Source organism: Jaculus jaculus, chromosome 1 (assembly GCF_020740685.1).
Source record: "Jaculus jaculus isolate mJacJac1 chromosome 1, mJacJac1.mat.Y.cur, whole genome shotgun sequence".
NCBI classification, from domain to species: domain Eukaryota; kingdom Metazoa; phylum Chordata; class Mammalia; order Rodentia; family Dipodidae; genus Jaculus; species Jaculus jaculus.
In genome coordinates this window covers 56597277-56612772 of record NC_059102.1, presented here as the reverse complement: position 1 = coordinate 56612772, position 15496 = coordinate 56597277, and the positions used below count along the sequence as shown (strand labels likewise).

The following is a 15496-nucleotide window of genomic DNA, read 5'->3' as shown; positions in this document are numbered from 1 at the left end:
GCATTGCTGGCAGAAATCACCCAACCAAGAGCAGTGTTTGGAAAAAAGGGTTTATTTTGACTTACAGACTCCAGGGGAAGCTCCATGATGGCAGGGAAAAATAATGGCATGATCAGAGGTGGACATCACCCCCTGGCCAACATCAGGTGGGACAACAGCAACAGGAGAGTGTGACAAACACTGGCAAGGGGGAAACTGGCTATACCTATAAGCTGGCCCTGAACTACAAAGTGCCTCCAGGTGGCATTAATTCCCAAATCTCCATCAGCTGGGAACCTAGCACTCAGAACACCTAAGTTTATGGGGGACACCTGAATCAAGCCATCACATGTATGTTTGTAAGTGTGTGGGCACACATGTATGTGCAGGTGTGTGTGTGTGTGTGTGTGTGTGTGTGTGTGTGTGTGTCTGGAGGCCCAGAACATTCTTTGGTGTCATCCCTCAGGAATGATGACCAGCAATCCCCAGAGATATGCCTGTCTCCATTTTCTCCCCTGATTTGAGATTATAGGTACATCCATATGCCCAGTGGGGATCAAACTCATGTCCTCATGTTTTTAGGGACTGAGCTATCTCCTCAGGATCCCTTGGTTTTATGCAATATATGCTGAAGGATTTAGGAGAAAGGGGGCATTCTGAATGGTAAAGAAGCACTTAGAGAGGAACAAGAAAGCAACTATGGCAATGTGGGAAAAGAGAATGTGAGTCAAGGGAAAATAGAAGATCTCTGTATGATTTTTATACTTTTTAAGTAAATATAAAATAATTTCAGAATTGAAAAAAAATTGGGGAAAAATAGTGTGCTCTTTTGTCAAAAATACTGTTGAGGGCTGGAGAGATGGCTTAGCGGTTAAGCGCTTGCCTGTGAAGCCTAAGGACCCCGGTTAGAGGCTCGGTTCCCCAGGTCCCACGTTAGCCAGATGCACAAGGGGGCGCACGTGTCTGGAGTTCGTTTGCAGAGGCTGGAAGCCCTGGCGCGCCCATTCTCTCTCTCTCCCTCTATCTGTCTTTCTCTCTGTGTCTGTCGCTCTCAAATAAATAAATAAAAAATTAAAAAAAAATACTGTTGAGGGCTGGAGAGATGGCTTAGTGGTTAAGTGCTTGCCTGTGAAGCCTAAGGACCCCGGTTCGAGGCTGAATTCCCCAGGTCCCACGTTAGCCAGATGCACAAGGGGGCGCACGTGTCTGGAGCTCGTTTGTAGAGGCTGGAAGCCCTGGCGCGCCCATTCTCTCTCTCTCTCCCTCTATCTGTCTTTCTCTCTGTGTCTGTCGCTCTCAAATAAATAAACAAAAAATGAACAAAAAATATTAAAAAAAATACTGTTGAATTTTGGTGGGCAACACTTGAGTCTGATCATCTCTGTTCCCCAGGTGGCTGAATGAATACACTCCTTGTCAGTGTATTTTTCACCTAACTGGCCCAACAGGAGCAGAAAAATCCTTCCTTCCTATTGGGTTGATGGCTTCTCCTGCTTCTAAGCAGTAACAGTGCTGTTAGGAATGAGGACATTAATTGCGGGAACAGAAGGCTTTTTTTTTTCTCCTTACCCAAATAGGCTAGCCTAGTGTCACGATTTCAACTTTGACACAACTCACATCTATATTTCCCAACATGATTGATTTATAATAATAGTCTTTGAGAAATAACCCCGGCATGGCCCCTCACACCTACAGAAACTGACAATGCTTTCATCTTTGTTTAATCTCCCACTGCGCTCCAAAGTTCTGCATGCAGTTCACACTTAATTTTGGGTAGGGCTCAAGTAGTACTGAGGATATCATCCTGGCTGTAGTGCCTCCAATTCTTTGTCAAAAGTGAACAAAAAAAAATTCACAATTTATGTTGCCTTTCTTTTTCTTTACTTAAAATACATAAAAATTGTGGTCCAATACACTGCGCAAAAATTGCCACCACAATGATGAAATTCAGTGGCAGTAATGACACAACACTGGGCTACCACCCCACAATCCAGCTGCAGGACCCCTTATCCTGCAAAACAGAAACTCTCTGCTCAATACATCAATACTTGCCAGTCTTCTTTCCTTACAACAGGGCTACCACCACTTGCCCCTCTTTCTCTATGACTCAGAAGTACTGTAGTACTATTACTTACTACTGGTTTATTTTACTTAGCATATGCATCACAATTTTATTTTATTTATTTATTTTTATTTTTTATTTTTTTATAAGACATTCTGTTTATCATATATTCCATTGCATGATCTGAGTAACCTTGATTTTGCAATATTCAGTAGACAAGACCTTGGACCAAATAGCTTTTTTAAATTAATTAATTTTTTAATAATTAGTTTTGTACTCAGTGAAGACAGTCAAATTGGTACCATTGTTAGGCTTGTCCATGTCCTACGCCCTCCCCCCTGACCCTTCCTTGAGGTAGTGTCTTGCTGTAGCTCAGGCCAACCTGGAATTCATGACGTAGTCTCAGGGTAGCCTTGAACTCATACCAATCCTTGTACTTCTGCCTCCCAAATGCTGAGATTAAAGGTGTGTACTGCCCAGCTTCCTTTCATTTTAAAGCTAAATTATATTCCCCTGTAAATTTATTCTTCTATGGAGTTTATTACAATGGAGGTTTGGGTTATATTTACTTTTTGACTATTGTGAATCATGCTGCAATGAAAATTGGTACATAAATATCCACTGAGTTCCTGTTCATAATTTTTGGGCGTATGTCCTCCATTTTTTTTGATTTTTTTAAAATTAGTTTTGTACTCAGTGAATACAGTCAAGTTGGTACCATTGTTAGGCTCGTCCATGTCTTATCCCCTCCCCCTAGACCCTCTTTGTTGAGGTATATGGGTCATGCATTGTGGAATTAGCCTACAGTTATGGGTAGGAGAAATGCCTCTGTGGATCATGACTAAACATGTAGCTCTGACATTCTTTCCGCCCCCCTCTTCCACAAAATTTCCTTGAGCCATGTTGGGTTCATTTTTGGTCCGCTTCAGTGATGAGGTGATGGGGGCCTCTGTGTCTCTTGATATCTGATTTGGCAGGAGTTGATTGTTCACTGTGTTGGTCTCCTTCACACTGTGGTGCTGGTACCAGGTTCACCAGGAAAACTGCACCCTTGCTTGTTTCGCCAATTATTCTCAGTTTCAGCTGAGGCCCTTTTGATATATGATGGGGTGGTTCTCTCCTTAGGATCTGTGTCTATTTGAAAAAGAGAAGCAGATTCTCCAATGGAGAGTAAGTTAGCACCAGACAAATGGGATAACCCTTACTTTTTTAATAGAGAATTTAATAGGTGTAGGCCCTCTTGTAGCCCATGATTGGTGGAAGCTTGATAATGGAGAGTGGGCTCATATTTGGATCTGGTTCTGACTTGTTTCCCCACTCCAGCTATGGGACCCATTCCACTGAGCAGAACAGCCTTGCGTTTCTTTCCTGGGGATGTGTATCTCAATTAGGTGGTCACCATTTTGGCCAGAATTCTCCATAACTCCATCTTTAATTATTTGAGGAGATGTCATACTGTTTGTGATGTTTCATATTCATTGCCTATTTGGCTGCATGCACTCAGGATCATTTGGAGATGGTAGGGCCTAAGAGTGCTTGTCTGCGAGGGTGTTTCCAGCGAGGAGTAACTGAGCAGGAAAGATCCATCCTGAATGTGGCAGCGTCATCTCATGGGCTGACGTGTGGCTGGAATGAGGGGGAAAACAGAACACTAATGGAATGCTTGTTTCCCCCCTTCCTGCTTCTGGACTGTCATGATGTGAGCTGCTCCGCTCTCCCTGCCATGGCTGATGGAGCCCACTGACATCACCAACAGAAATCAACCCTTCCTTCTGTTACGTTGTTCTGTCAGGTGCTTTGTCTCACTAGCGCAAAGGCAATTAATACACTTGTAAAAATACTGGCTGTAATATTTTGCATGTTCATTTGCACCAGTTTCTCTCACTAAGTCCTCTCTCTCCCTGCCATCATCTTGGTGGACGTGAGGTGGTGTGTCGGGATTTGAGCTGCAGCAGCATTTCTTTCTTCTTTCCGTTCTTTACTGGTGGTTGTGGAGGTCAACCCAGGGCCTTGTGCGTGCGAAATACGCCCTCTACCACTGAGAGCATCCCCTCAAGCTCCCATTATGTTTTGTTTAAATACAGATTCCTTTGAGAAGGAAAAAGTATTATTTGTAATCAATATTATAGAGTCAATTCATTTGCAAGTTTTTTTTTTTTTTTTTTTTTTTTTACTTGAAATAACAGCTTTCTGTAGAATAAGGAATGTTCTTGTATGTGGTACAAAGAACCCTAATTCTGGAGCCAGGGCTTTTCTCCAGCTCATTATTAGGCATTTGATAAGTCAATATAATCCACAGACTTCAGTTTCTTTAACTTTATTTTTTACCAGGAAATTTTCTACATGTACATAATGCATTTTGATCATGAGCTTCTCCCATTACCTTTACTTGCTTTTCCTTCCCATCTCCATTCTCCTTCCCCATTAGTATCTTTTCTACTTTGATGCCTTTTTTGTTTTGCTTTTGTGTGTATGTATTTGTGTGACTCACTGAGTTTAATTAGGGTGGCCTGCCTGAGTATGGGTGGGGGTTATTTACCAGAGCACAGGCAACTTGCCACCACTGCGGAACACGTCTCCTGTCCCCAGCCACCAGCAACCATCCCTTGCTACTAACTCTTCAGGAGGGAATGGGGACCTCATGCCCTCCTCTGTCATCCACGATGGAAGGTTGATGGGCCCAATACTGTGTAGCTCTTTGCGGGTAAAGAAGGTATCTGAGAAATACGAGCAATAGCAACACAGCAGTGGTTGTCAAGCACCTCAAGGGCTCATGAAAGCACGTGTGCTTCACCCAACATCAGAGTTCCTCACTCAGGTGGTCTTGTTGGCTGAGGGGTTTCCTTCCTCAGCTGGAGGCTCTTGCCAGCCCACAGCTTATTCCTGGCCCTTCGGCGTCTTTTAGGAGGGAGATGGTGGGAGTCCCAAGACAGTGTGTTCTTTAGAAAGCAGGACATTTTAGGGCTATACTAAAATTTATGAGAGTTGGTAGTTTGAGAAGTAAGTCAATGAGGACAGAATATCAAGAAAGAAGAGATGGATTTGTGGCGGTGAAGCTGAGAAGGTGTCAAAAACTCAGCTGGCTAAAGGCACCAACTTGTGAAGGAACAATAGTTCTAACACCTCTTTGTGGCTGCAGTGAGGATTTCTGTTTGGCTGTAAGGGTGGGAGAACCTAATGAACAGGCACCATAAAACCCACTTAAACAAGCAGTATGGCTTTGCAGTCATGCAACAAGATTCCCAGAGATAGGAAGTTATTGGTATTAACTCAGTTGCTCAAATATTTTATTACTGAAGTTTGCAATTCATGTGTACCACATAGCTGCTGAAGGTCCAGCCATCTCTTTTCCTTGAAGGAGTAATAAGTGAAAAAGAAGAAGAAAAGGTTGATTTTTTTTTTTTTTAAGGAAAGCAACTTTCCCAGAGATTCTCAGCACTTTCTGATTTTGTTTCAATAGCCAGAGATGTTTCTTGGTCATTCCTAGCTTTAGGTATGGCCAAGAAACGTTTCATTTGAATTCCTTGACAACCCAAACTAAATTAGGATTACCTAGTAAATTGGATTGGTGTTATAGTTTGGTCCAATTTCATATCATTTATCTATCTATCTATCTATCTATCTATCTATCTATCTATGTATCTATCTATCTATCTATCTATCTATCATCTATATTATCATGTATCTGGTACAAGTGTGTCTGGGAACATGTGTGTCTTTTCTGCTCAGAGGTGGGTAAACTATTTCTAGGAGCAGAGCCTGAGAGTTGGGAGCACTAACTCCTAGTAAATCCATCCCAGGAGTGGGTTAACAGCAGCCTAAGGAAAACATAATTTGAAGAGAAGTTTACTTCAAGCCATTAGTAAACCTGCTGTCACCGCTGCTCTGTTGTCCCTGCGGCTGTGGCTTCTTCCCCTCCTTACAGGTACTCATTGACACTTTTGCTGAACAGCAAAAAGCCAGTATTACATAAACAAGTGTTCCTTGAGTTAGCCAAGGGTAAGGAATTTTTTTTCATGTCTTTCTTTTTTTATTACTCTTTATTTTTTTAAAAAAATCATTTTTATTAGTATTCTACTCAGTGAATACAGTCAAGTTGATACCATTGTTAGCCTCCTCCCTGACCTCCCCCCTCTGCAGGGACCCTCCTTGTTGTGGAATATGGGTCGTGCCTGTGGGGTTAGCCATCAGTTATGAGTAGGACGCAATGTCTCTGTGCATAATGACCCACCATGTGTCTCTGACATTCTTTCTGCACCTTCTTTCACAAAGTTCCCTGGGCCATGTTGGGTTCATTTTAGGTCTGCTTCAGAGATGAGGTCTGACTTACAATAATCCTGAAACATTTGTTAAAGATTCTGCTGGCCCAGAACACACGCATGCACTCTGATCACAACTGCCATCACATTAAGCCCACCTGCTGTCTTCAACAGAGCTGTGGGCTCATCGTTACTGACCTCATTATCTTCAACACCATGATCAGCACTTCTTAGGCATATATGTTTGCTCTGAGTCTAGCGTACCACCAGGCTTCTGAGAAAATTGGGCAAAAAACATAGCTTAAGATGTCAGCACCTTTAAACATTACTTGTCAAAATTGGTCATCTGTGCTGGTGAGGCCAAAGGTACACCAAAGTAGAGGAAACCCAGTCACATTGCTTTAAGCAGGTGGATCACACAGTTGTAAGATTAACTTTAGGGAGGTTACAGGTTAGGAATTAAGCATCTCTCAGTAATATTAGAAAAGTTATTTGTAAGGTCCATAGGAAATATTCTCATAGTTCTTTCCCATACTTCATTCTCATAGGTTCATAGGTCATGCTTTCAGTTTGTTCTTATAGTTTATCTCCCCAGTTTCTCCTACATATTCTTTTTGTACTTGTTTGTGTGCTGGTAGTGTGTATTTTTTGTGTATGTGTGTGTATGTGGCATATTCATGTGTGTTTGTACAAATGCATGCACCCTGTGCACATGTGTGCAGAGGCAAAAGGAGAATGTTTTGTGACCCTATTTTATCTCTCATTCACCTATTTCCTTTGGTCTCTCACTAATTCCAGAGCTACAGTTTTTTTTAAATATATATATATATATATATATATATATATATATATATATATATATTTAACAGATTATACCCTTTTATTCCCTCTCCCCAGTTTCTGTTTCCCTGGGGGCCTCCTCTGTGGGGTTATGAGATTCACTGTGGGATCGTGAAGGCCTCAGTCAGTCCCAGTGGGATAGTGGGGGATCATGCCTCTGGGTATTCCCACCCACTCTGTGGCTCTTACAATCTTTCTGCCCCCTCTTCCACAATGATCCCTGAGCAATGGAAGGCCTGCTGGCAGTCTGATTTAGTGCCAAGTTCTTTGTAGCCTCTGGGTTTCTGTTTTGATAGGTTGTGCTTGATCACTGTGTCTGCTACCATCACTGTGGAGCTGGTTGTCAGGTTAGCAGTAAGAGCAGTGTGAATGGTACCACTTCCACTGGTAGTTCTCCTGAACCCTGGCAAATGTGGGAGAGGTAACAAGTCTCATGGTGGGCAGTTGGTTATTTTCTTGTCTTATTGATGGACTTGGACTCTTTTCCATTTTCTCTGCCATCTGTAAGATGAAGCAGATTCTCTAACCAAGAGTGAGAGCAGCTTGGCTTAACAGGGGCATTCAAAGTCACTTGAGAGATTTTTGCTGTGCAAGCCCACTTTTCTCCAGAGAATGGTGGGGGCTTCTCTCTGAAGTCTGATATTCTTCACTTTGGGAATCAGACTTGCTTTCCAGTACCAGGTACGAATTCTTTCCTACTGATTGGGCCTTATGTCCAATCAGAAAACAGTTGGTAACCCACAGAGGCTGTGTGCCACTATTGTACAAGTGTGTACATCTTGTCCAGCTGGTCATAGTCTGCAGGGTCCCCTGCTTATTCATGTGGTTGGTGACCATTTTCTTCCAGCTACTTCCATAGTGCATTCCAACATTATGGGGGTATCCAGGAAGGAGAAATTTCCCTTTCAGTTCCAGCATGGTAATTCACTGTCCTGTAACCATGGCCTGTGATGTCTTTAGCAATTGGGTCTAATCTTTTACAGAGTTACATTTTTTAATTCATGAGCCCAGTGATTCTCCAGTTTCAATTCCCTGTAGGAATGGGGTTACAGATGTGTGTGGCCATATCCATGCAGGTACTGGGGAATCAAACTCAGGTAGTCTTAGGCCCCCCTTGGGTGCATATGCTTGTGTAGGTAGCCATCTCTCCAAGCCTCCTTTTTCATGTTTTATTGTGAGCCTTGGGGAAGAATGTAGAAAGAAATGGTGTCTTACCAAGAAGGACACATTTAAAGTCTGCAAATAAGTGACTATTCAGGAAGATTTGAAAGGTAGCATCCAACAGGCTGGCTGCAGAAAGTTGGCCTGGTACATACACACCATGACAAAGACAGTGGGGAGAAAAATAACAGGACAGTGTGGGGGATGGCTCTTGGCAGATAGAATGGGAGTGGAAGAAAATGATGGCTGATACTAATGCTCTCACTAGACACAGCGTCAAAGGTGTGAATGGCAGGCAGCAGAAGGAGCCAGCATGGTGTACAGTGGTCCCCACATGGAAGTGGAGAGGGACATGATGATGATTACTTCAAGGGTACTGAACGCTTATAGGAGAGGTTGTTCCAGAGAAAGCTGGAGTTTCTGGAGAAGCCATCATATGTCAGTTTAGCCTATTAATCCAATAATTATGTCTGAACACCTGGAACCTGTGTATATGTCACCTGACATGGCCAAAGAGAGTTCTGTTAAATTAATGATTTTGAGGTAGGGGGATTTTATGGGTTTTCTTAGTGGGATTACAGTAATTATAAGTATATTTGTAAGTGAAAAAGGAAGAGAGGAGAGAGAAAAGGAAGGAGAGATGAGGATTGTGAGATTTGATAGGAAGATGCTGTGCTGCTGGCTTTGGTTGGAGAAAGAGGAAAGAAAGCCAAAAGTTGCTGTTGGACCCTAGAGCTAAATAGGAAAGGAAACAGATTCTCCCCTATGGGAAATATAGCCCTGTTAACACCTTGATTTTAGCCCAAGGAAAGTAAGTTTTGGTTTACCAACATTGGAACTCTAAAACAATACATTTGTTCTGTCTTAAGCCATTAAGCATGCAGTAATTTGTTATAGCAGCAGTAAGGAACTAATACAGGGAGCAACATGATGCTGAGTATATGATTCTAACTTTCAAGTGATTACCATCCTAGGGATCCAAGTTAGTGATCTTCAAACTTTAATGTACTTGGAAATCATCTGGAAAGATGTTCCAGAACACAGATCTGATTGACAAGGTCTGGTCCTGAGAGTACACATATCCAAGAGAGTCTACAGTTCCCAGGAGATGTGAGGTAGGTCTGCTGAACCCCAGTTTATTTAGCCAGGATCCAGGCTATAGGTCTGTTGTAGTATTAGACAATTGTGAATATTAGCTTATGGCTCTGGGCATAGAAAATTCTTGGCACCAACAACTGACTTTCAAGCTTAAAGATATGAAACTTACTAGTGGCAAGAACTTGGTAGTCTAAACTTGCATGAGAGATTGCTGTCAAAGAAGAGGACACAGTGAAGGCCATGGGCAGTTTAAAACGTACGGTGAACCAATGATTCTATTGTGGGGAGATTTGGTAAAAAGGCACACATACATCATTGTAACTCATCCCTTTCTTGCTAGACTGAAGTAAAGGAAGAAATACTTGAATGAACAAAAATCTCAGCTTATTCCAGTCATTTTTCCCTCACTTCTATTGTGTTATGTTTATCATACAAATGTGAAATTGACCATTTTGGGGAAAAAAACGAACAAAAGCTTATACAGAAGAAAATAGCCACCCTATAATGGATAGATACCCAGTGACTTTTCCAGAAATGTGTGTTGAATTGTTACCCTTTGAGGGCTTTGCAGAATTTTCTTTTCCTTGAATAGTACAGAAAAACATAACTTTATGCTTCTGGGTATGGATCATTATTGATGCTCTACAACTATATTGTACATAATTATTCCAATCACACTAGGAACTACTTCTTCATAAAATAGTGGTTCTCAAGTGGAGCTGACTATGCCCTCTAGGAGACATTTCACAAGGTCCAGAGATGTTTGCCATCGTCATGATGGGGGGGGGGCAGGAGGGTTGGTACTGGCATCAGGTGGGTAGAGACCAAGGCAACCAGGCTACAGCACGAGACAATATCCACAGCACCCAGAATTCCAGTGAGGTGAAGGTTAAGAAGGACTGTGGGTTTCAACCTTTGTGGTTGTCATTTTCCTGAATGGCTTGTTGAAATCAGATTGCTCACCTTCTCCTTCCTTCTCTCACCTCCCTGATGTATGGCTTAACAGGTCTGGAAAGAGGATGTGAACTTACCTTTTTAACAAGCTCTTAGATGATGATCATGGTGCTGGTGTAGCTACTCATCTCCAGAAAACTTGCTCTGGAGGTGAGTAGCTACAGAACCACAAATGGTTTCACAAACCTTAACTCTGTACTTAGTACTTTCATTCATACTTAAGTTAGGCTGCCCACATATGTCTGGCATGTTGAAAATGTCTCTGGGGCATAGACCAGGTCTCTTCCTTTCCTTAGCTTGTCCCGTGGTACTGAAAACAGGCCTCTTTCATTACTGTGGACCAGATGGTTTCATTTGACTATATGGACTTGGCACCATATAACTGGCTCCAAGGACTTATGAGTGAGTTGTTGCCCTGGGGGAGACTGATCGAAAGATGGGGCAAGTAAATGTGGAAAGAAAAGAAACATTTATTTTTGTTATGTTTAAAACACAACTCCCCAGTGTCCTGGAAACTCAGCACACCTGTGCAGAGCTTTGCACTTTTGAATAAATGGATGGTGTTCTAGTCTGCAATGGTGGGCTGAAAAATCTGTCTAACTGGTTATTGGAGTTACTTCTCATCACACTAACAGGTCCCAAAGATGTATCTGTTATGTCTGGGTCTTTGTAACCTTCTTCCTCCACAAAGGTCATGTCTCTACTCTGCTGCCCATTCAGCCTGAGGCCAGAGCTTATGCACCTCTGATAGACAGCATACTAAAACCCTGGACAGAGACGGTGATGGGTTCAGCACAGGAGAAAGGGCAGGGGAGGGAATCAAAGGCCACGTTTCTGCCCCAGGAGTAGGTGGGCCTGCTCAGAAGCCATTGGTCAGAAATCATGGAACATATGTGATCAAAATGAGCCAATGGGTTAGCAAGAAGGTCAAAGGTCAGATAACAATTGGAAGGAGGTGTCTTAGGAATGGGATAACTCAGAATTGAATTGAGATCTGTTGTTGACTATTCTTGTATAACTTTTGCTGAGTAGTGAACATGGCAAACACCCCATAGAGTACAGAACTGGTTAGTCTGGCTGATTGCGTACTCACTCCAGAGAGAACAGCTCCTACTTAACCAAGGGGAGAAGGATGAGAAAGGGTTCACAAGGCATATCATAAGTATGTCTAATATTGGCAAATACAAACATTTATCTTATTATTTTCTAACTACTTGTAACACATAATATTCTTTTAAAAAGTATTTATTTGCTTCTTTCTGGGTGCTCTTCAGGTGCTGGTCTGCCCTGCCTTTGCTGCTTTGCCATGTCTCGGAAAACTGAGGAAATGAAGGACTTTCTGCTCACGGCCAGGTGGAAGGACGCCAAGTCTGTCAAGATCAAGAAGAACAAGGACAATGTAAAGTTCAGGGTGCGCTGCAGCAGATACCTGTACACCTTGGTCATCACAGACAAGGAGAAGTCCGAGAAGCTAAAACAGTCCCTACCCCCTGGTCTGGCAGTGAAGGAGCTGAAGTGAATCAGACACCACCATTTGGAATGTATTAAAATCTTGAAAAGTGGGCTGGAGAGATGGCTTAGCGGTTAAGCGCTTGCCTGTGAAGCCTAAGGACCCCGGTTCGAGGCTCGGTTCCCCAGGTCCCACGTTAGCTAGATGCACAAGGGGACGCACACGTCTGGAGTTCATTTGCAGAGGCTGGAGGCCCTGGCGCGCCCATTCTCTCTCTCTCTCCCTCTATCTGTCTTTCTCTCTGTGTCTGTCACTCTCAAATAAATAAAAAAATAAAATAAATAAATAAAATTTAAAAAATCTTGAAAAGTAAAAAAAAGGTATTTATTTATTTGTGGGGGGAGAGAGAGAGAGAAAGAGAGAGAATGGGCACTCCAGCCACTGCAAACGAACTCTAGATGCATGCGCCACCTTGTGCATCTGGCTTATGTGGGTCCTGGAGAATCAAACCTGGGTCCTTTGTCTTTGTAGGCAAGCACTTTAACACTAACCCATCCCTCCAGCCCAGCACATAATATTCTTTTTTTTTTTTTTTTTTGAGGTAGGGTCTCACTCTAGCCCAGGCTGACTTGGAATTCACTCTGTATTCTCAGGATGGTCTCAAACTCATAGCACTCCTCCTACCTCTGCCTCCCTAGTGCTGGGATTAAAGGCATGTGCCACCATGCCCAGCTTCAGCACATAATATTCTTTAATCAACATTTGACAACTAACAATGGTTACCAGTAGATAGCATTGATGATTTATTATTCCAGTCAACAGTGTTTTAAGGTAGACTTTCTCCTTATGTTAGAAATAAGGAATAGTGAGCCAGGCTTGGTAGCATTTGCCTTTAATCCCAGCACTTGGGAGGCAGAGGTAGGAGGATCACCATTAGTTCGAGGCCACCCTGAGGCTACATACTGAATTCCAGGTTAGCCTGGGCCACAGCAACACCCTACCTCAAAAAACAAAACAAAACAAAACAAAACAAAACAAAACAAAACAAAACAAAAAGAAAGAAGGAATAGATGCCAGGTGAAAGTTGCTCAAGGAAGTATAGAGCTAATTCCATCTGTCTTCCAGGCCTTTTCATTAAAAAGTGTGAGGCAAATTGGGCCACAAGTTCTTGCCCAGGCTTCTTTGGTGGTCTGTATTGGAAGTACTTGTCTATAGAGAGGGGCTCTTTGTCTCCCAGTAATGAGCTCTTATGATTAATATTTTAGTCTGCTGCTGACCACCTCTTCAGGGAAGTTTTTATTTTGTTTCCCTTTAAAATACTAAAAAATTTTCAAACCATTGAATTGTTAGCTCAAGTTCACTTCCATTGTAACCTGCAAATTTTGGAACACACACACACACACACACACACACACACACACACACACACACACACACACACGGAGTTCTTATCCCCAAGTATGTTTTGCCTCTCAAAACCGGGTTTATAGCACTGAGTCAGGGGAAAGGGAGAGGCTGGGCGGTAGCTAGAGCCAGCGTCAGACACAAGGGCAAAGGCCCAAGGTGGAGACCACAGTTTAGGGGCCACAGGGGCTAGGACTCATCAACTGCTGCCCACATCACACACCCTAGGAGTGAGGACATCCTTAAACAGCCTTAAACGCAGGCAGCAGATAGCCAGCCTGGCCATTCTTACAGGAACCACAGGATATGAAGCCGGCACTGTCGTTTGATTAGCCAGGTCAGAGATGCGCGTCTTAGCATTTTGATAGTCCCCAAAGTCAGGATGTGCTAAACGTCTCAGATTTCGTGTTTAAATACTGTATCATAGTATGGCATTTTTAGTAATGCTGCTCCCTAGAGATCCTTTTTTCATCTTCCCAGTTTACGTCAGAGTAATTTAGCACAGCCTGATTAGGATCCCAGTCTTCCTTTACAGCCGGCCTGGCCTGTTCTCCCAGTCTGGTGAAGTTTGGCTGCTTCGTAGGGTGGTGATGGCTTCCCAGGCCCATCTTTCTTTTCCTGCAGTGCCCACTAGGGGACGCCTGTGAGTGCAGCGGCTCTTCTGTTAGCTGCTTTCTCCTCCCATTCAGGCTTGCATCTTCAGCAGATCATGCTTAAGTGGCAGTATACTAGAGAAATTCTGTGCCCCGTTTCAGAGAGAGGGCAAGTGATGACCTCAGTGGGCTTTTCTTTGGGTGGGTGGGCGGATGGTTCTTGGTATTTATGTACTGTCTATGTGAGATGGTTTCACACCCCAAACAGTTGTCGATTTCCTGATAGGATCTTCACTACTTTACAGATACACACTCAGTTCCCCAAACAGAACGACATCCACGGTCCTGAGGTCATAAAGTGAATTTGTGAGCTTTCTCGGTAGAAGATTGGAGACAGGTGTGATGATCTTTCACGACCCAGATGGTTTGCAGATTTGAGGGTACACCAGAATCATCTGGAAGGATGGTTAAGCCACAGATTTCTGAGTCCCTCTCATAGTTTCTGATTTAGGTTTTGGGAGTGGCCCTTCTGCCTCACAAGTTTGCTGGTGAGGCCGCTGCTGGTCTGGGGACCTCAAGAATGACAGCATAGCTGTGTTGCTTCCATTATATGTGGAAGAGGGACAGTGGTGTGGACAGAGGAGAGGACACACCACTCAGTATAAACAGAGGTTCTCTCTTAGCCTTAGCAAAAACACTTTTCTTTTTTCTTTTCCTTTTAGAGTGATCTCACTGTTTCCTTACTCCAAAGGATGCTGTCAGCAAGCTGTACTTTTGTTAGATAAATTTACTGGGCAGGGATATGTTAAATGCAATGACAAGTCAGGGACAAATAACCAGGCAGCTGTTCCATTGCTGGAGATACATTGAGGTGATTTATTTAAATTTGCTTGATGGTTTTTCTAGTAGGGAAATGAAACGTCTCTGTGCTGCAGGTGTTCCCGTGCTTTTTAAATGGTGAAATACTTAAAGTGACAGTCAGTCAACATTAAGAAGGTTATAGGAGAATACATTCATAGTCATGCTTTCTGAACATTCTAAAAATTTTTAGAAGGGTTGAGAGAGTGGGTACATTTATATGTGTATGAAAATATAATTATATTCCCATTATGTCTCAAGTTGGTCTTGAAGTGTGTGTTGGCATGGCACAGAGCTTCTCTGTAGGACATAGCCTCTTTCTATAAATTATTAGTATGTCTTTCTTTTCTTCTCTGTAAACTATCTTATGCAACACATGACAGATAATGTGATGATCTCCATATCACACGTGAGGACTGTGGTCCAGGGAAGGTAACCAATAGGCAGTGACTGGTTTAGCATCCAATGTGGAAACAAGAGACCCTGGGATTGACTTTCCAGGCTGTCTGTTTTCCATCCTGACCCTTCCAGATTGATTCTGTTAAAACACATCTTAGGTAAATTCTCACTAAGTTTCCTACAATTGGTCTCATCTTTAGCTGTGTCTGGGGCTCCTCTTAAGAGGTGATATTTCTCCCACACTGAAAAATTCCTTCCTCAGGTTAAAAGCAGAACAGGCAAGCATTCTCCTTGCTGTCTTTCCCATAATGACTGTGAAATCTCTTCCATAAGAACATAAACCTTTTGTTCTATTCTGTTCCCAATTTCAGAACAATGCGTCTGCAATGTACCACCAGCCACCGGAAAAAGAGCACACGGTGACTGACAAGGTGAGGTC

General features: G+C 42.8%; 1 protein-coding gene across 1 annotated transcript; it reads left to right on the top strand.

Annotated features, from left to right (window-relative positions):
- The first annotated feature begins 11659 nt into the window (after window positions 1-11659).
- Window positions 11660-11872, top strand: LOC101594540 (60S ribosomal protein L38-like). Its single transcript, XM_045141969.1, has one exon. The coding sequence runs from the start codon at window positions 11660-11662 to the stop codon at window positions 11870-11872; it is 213 nt and encodes a 70-aa protein (XP_044997904.1).
- Window positions 11873-15496: the final 3624 nt, after the last annotated feature.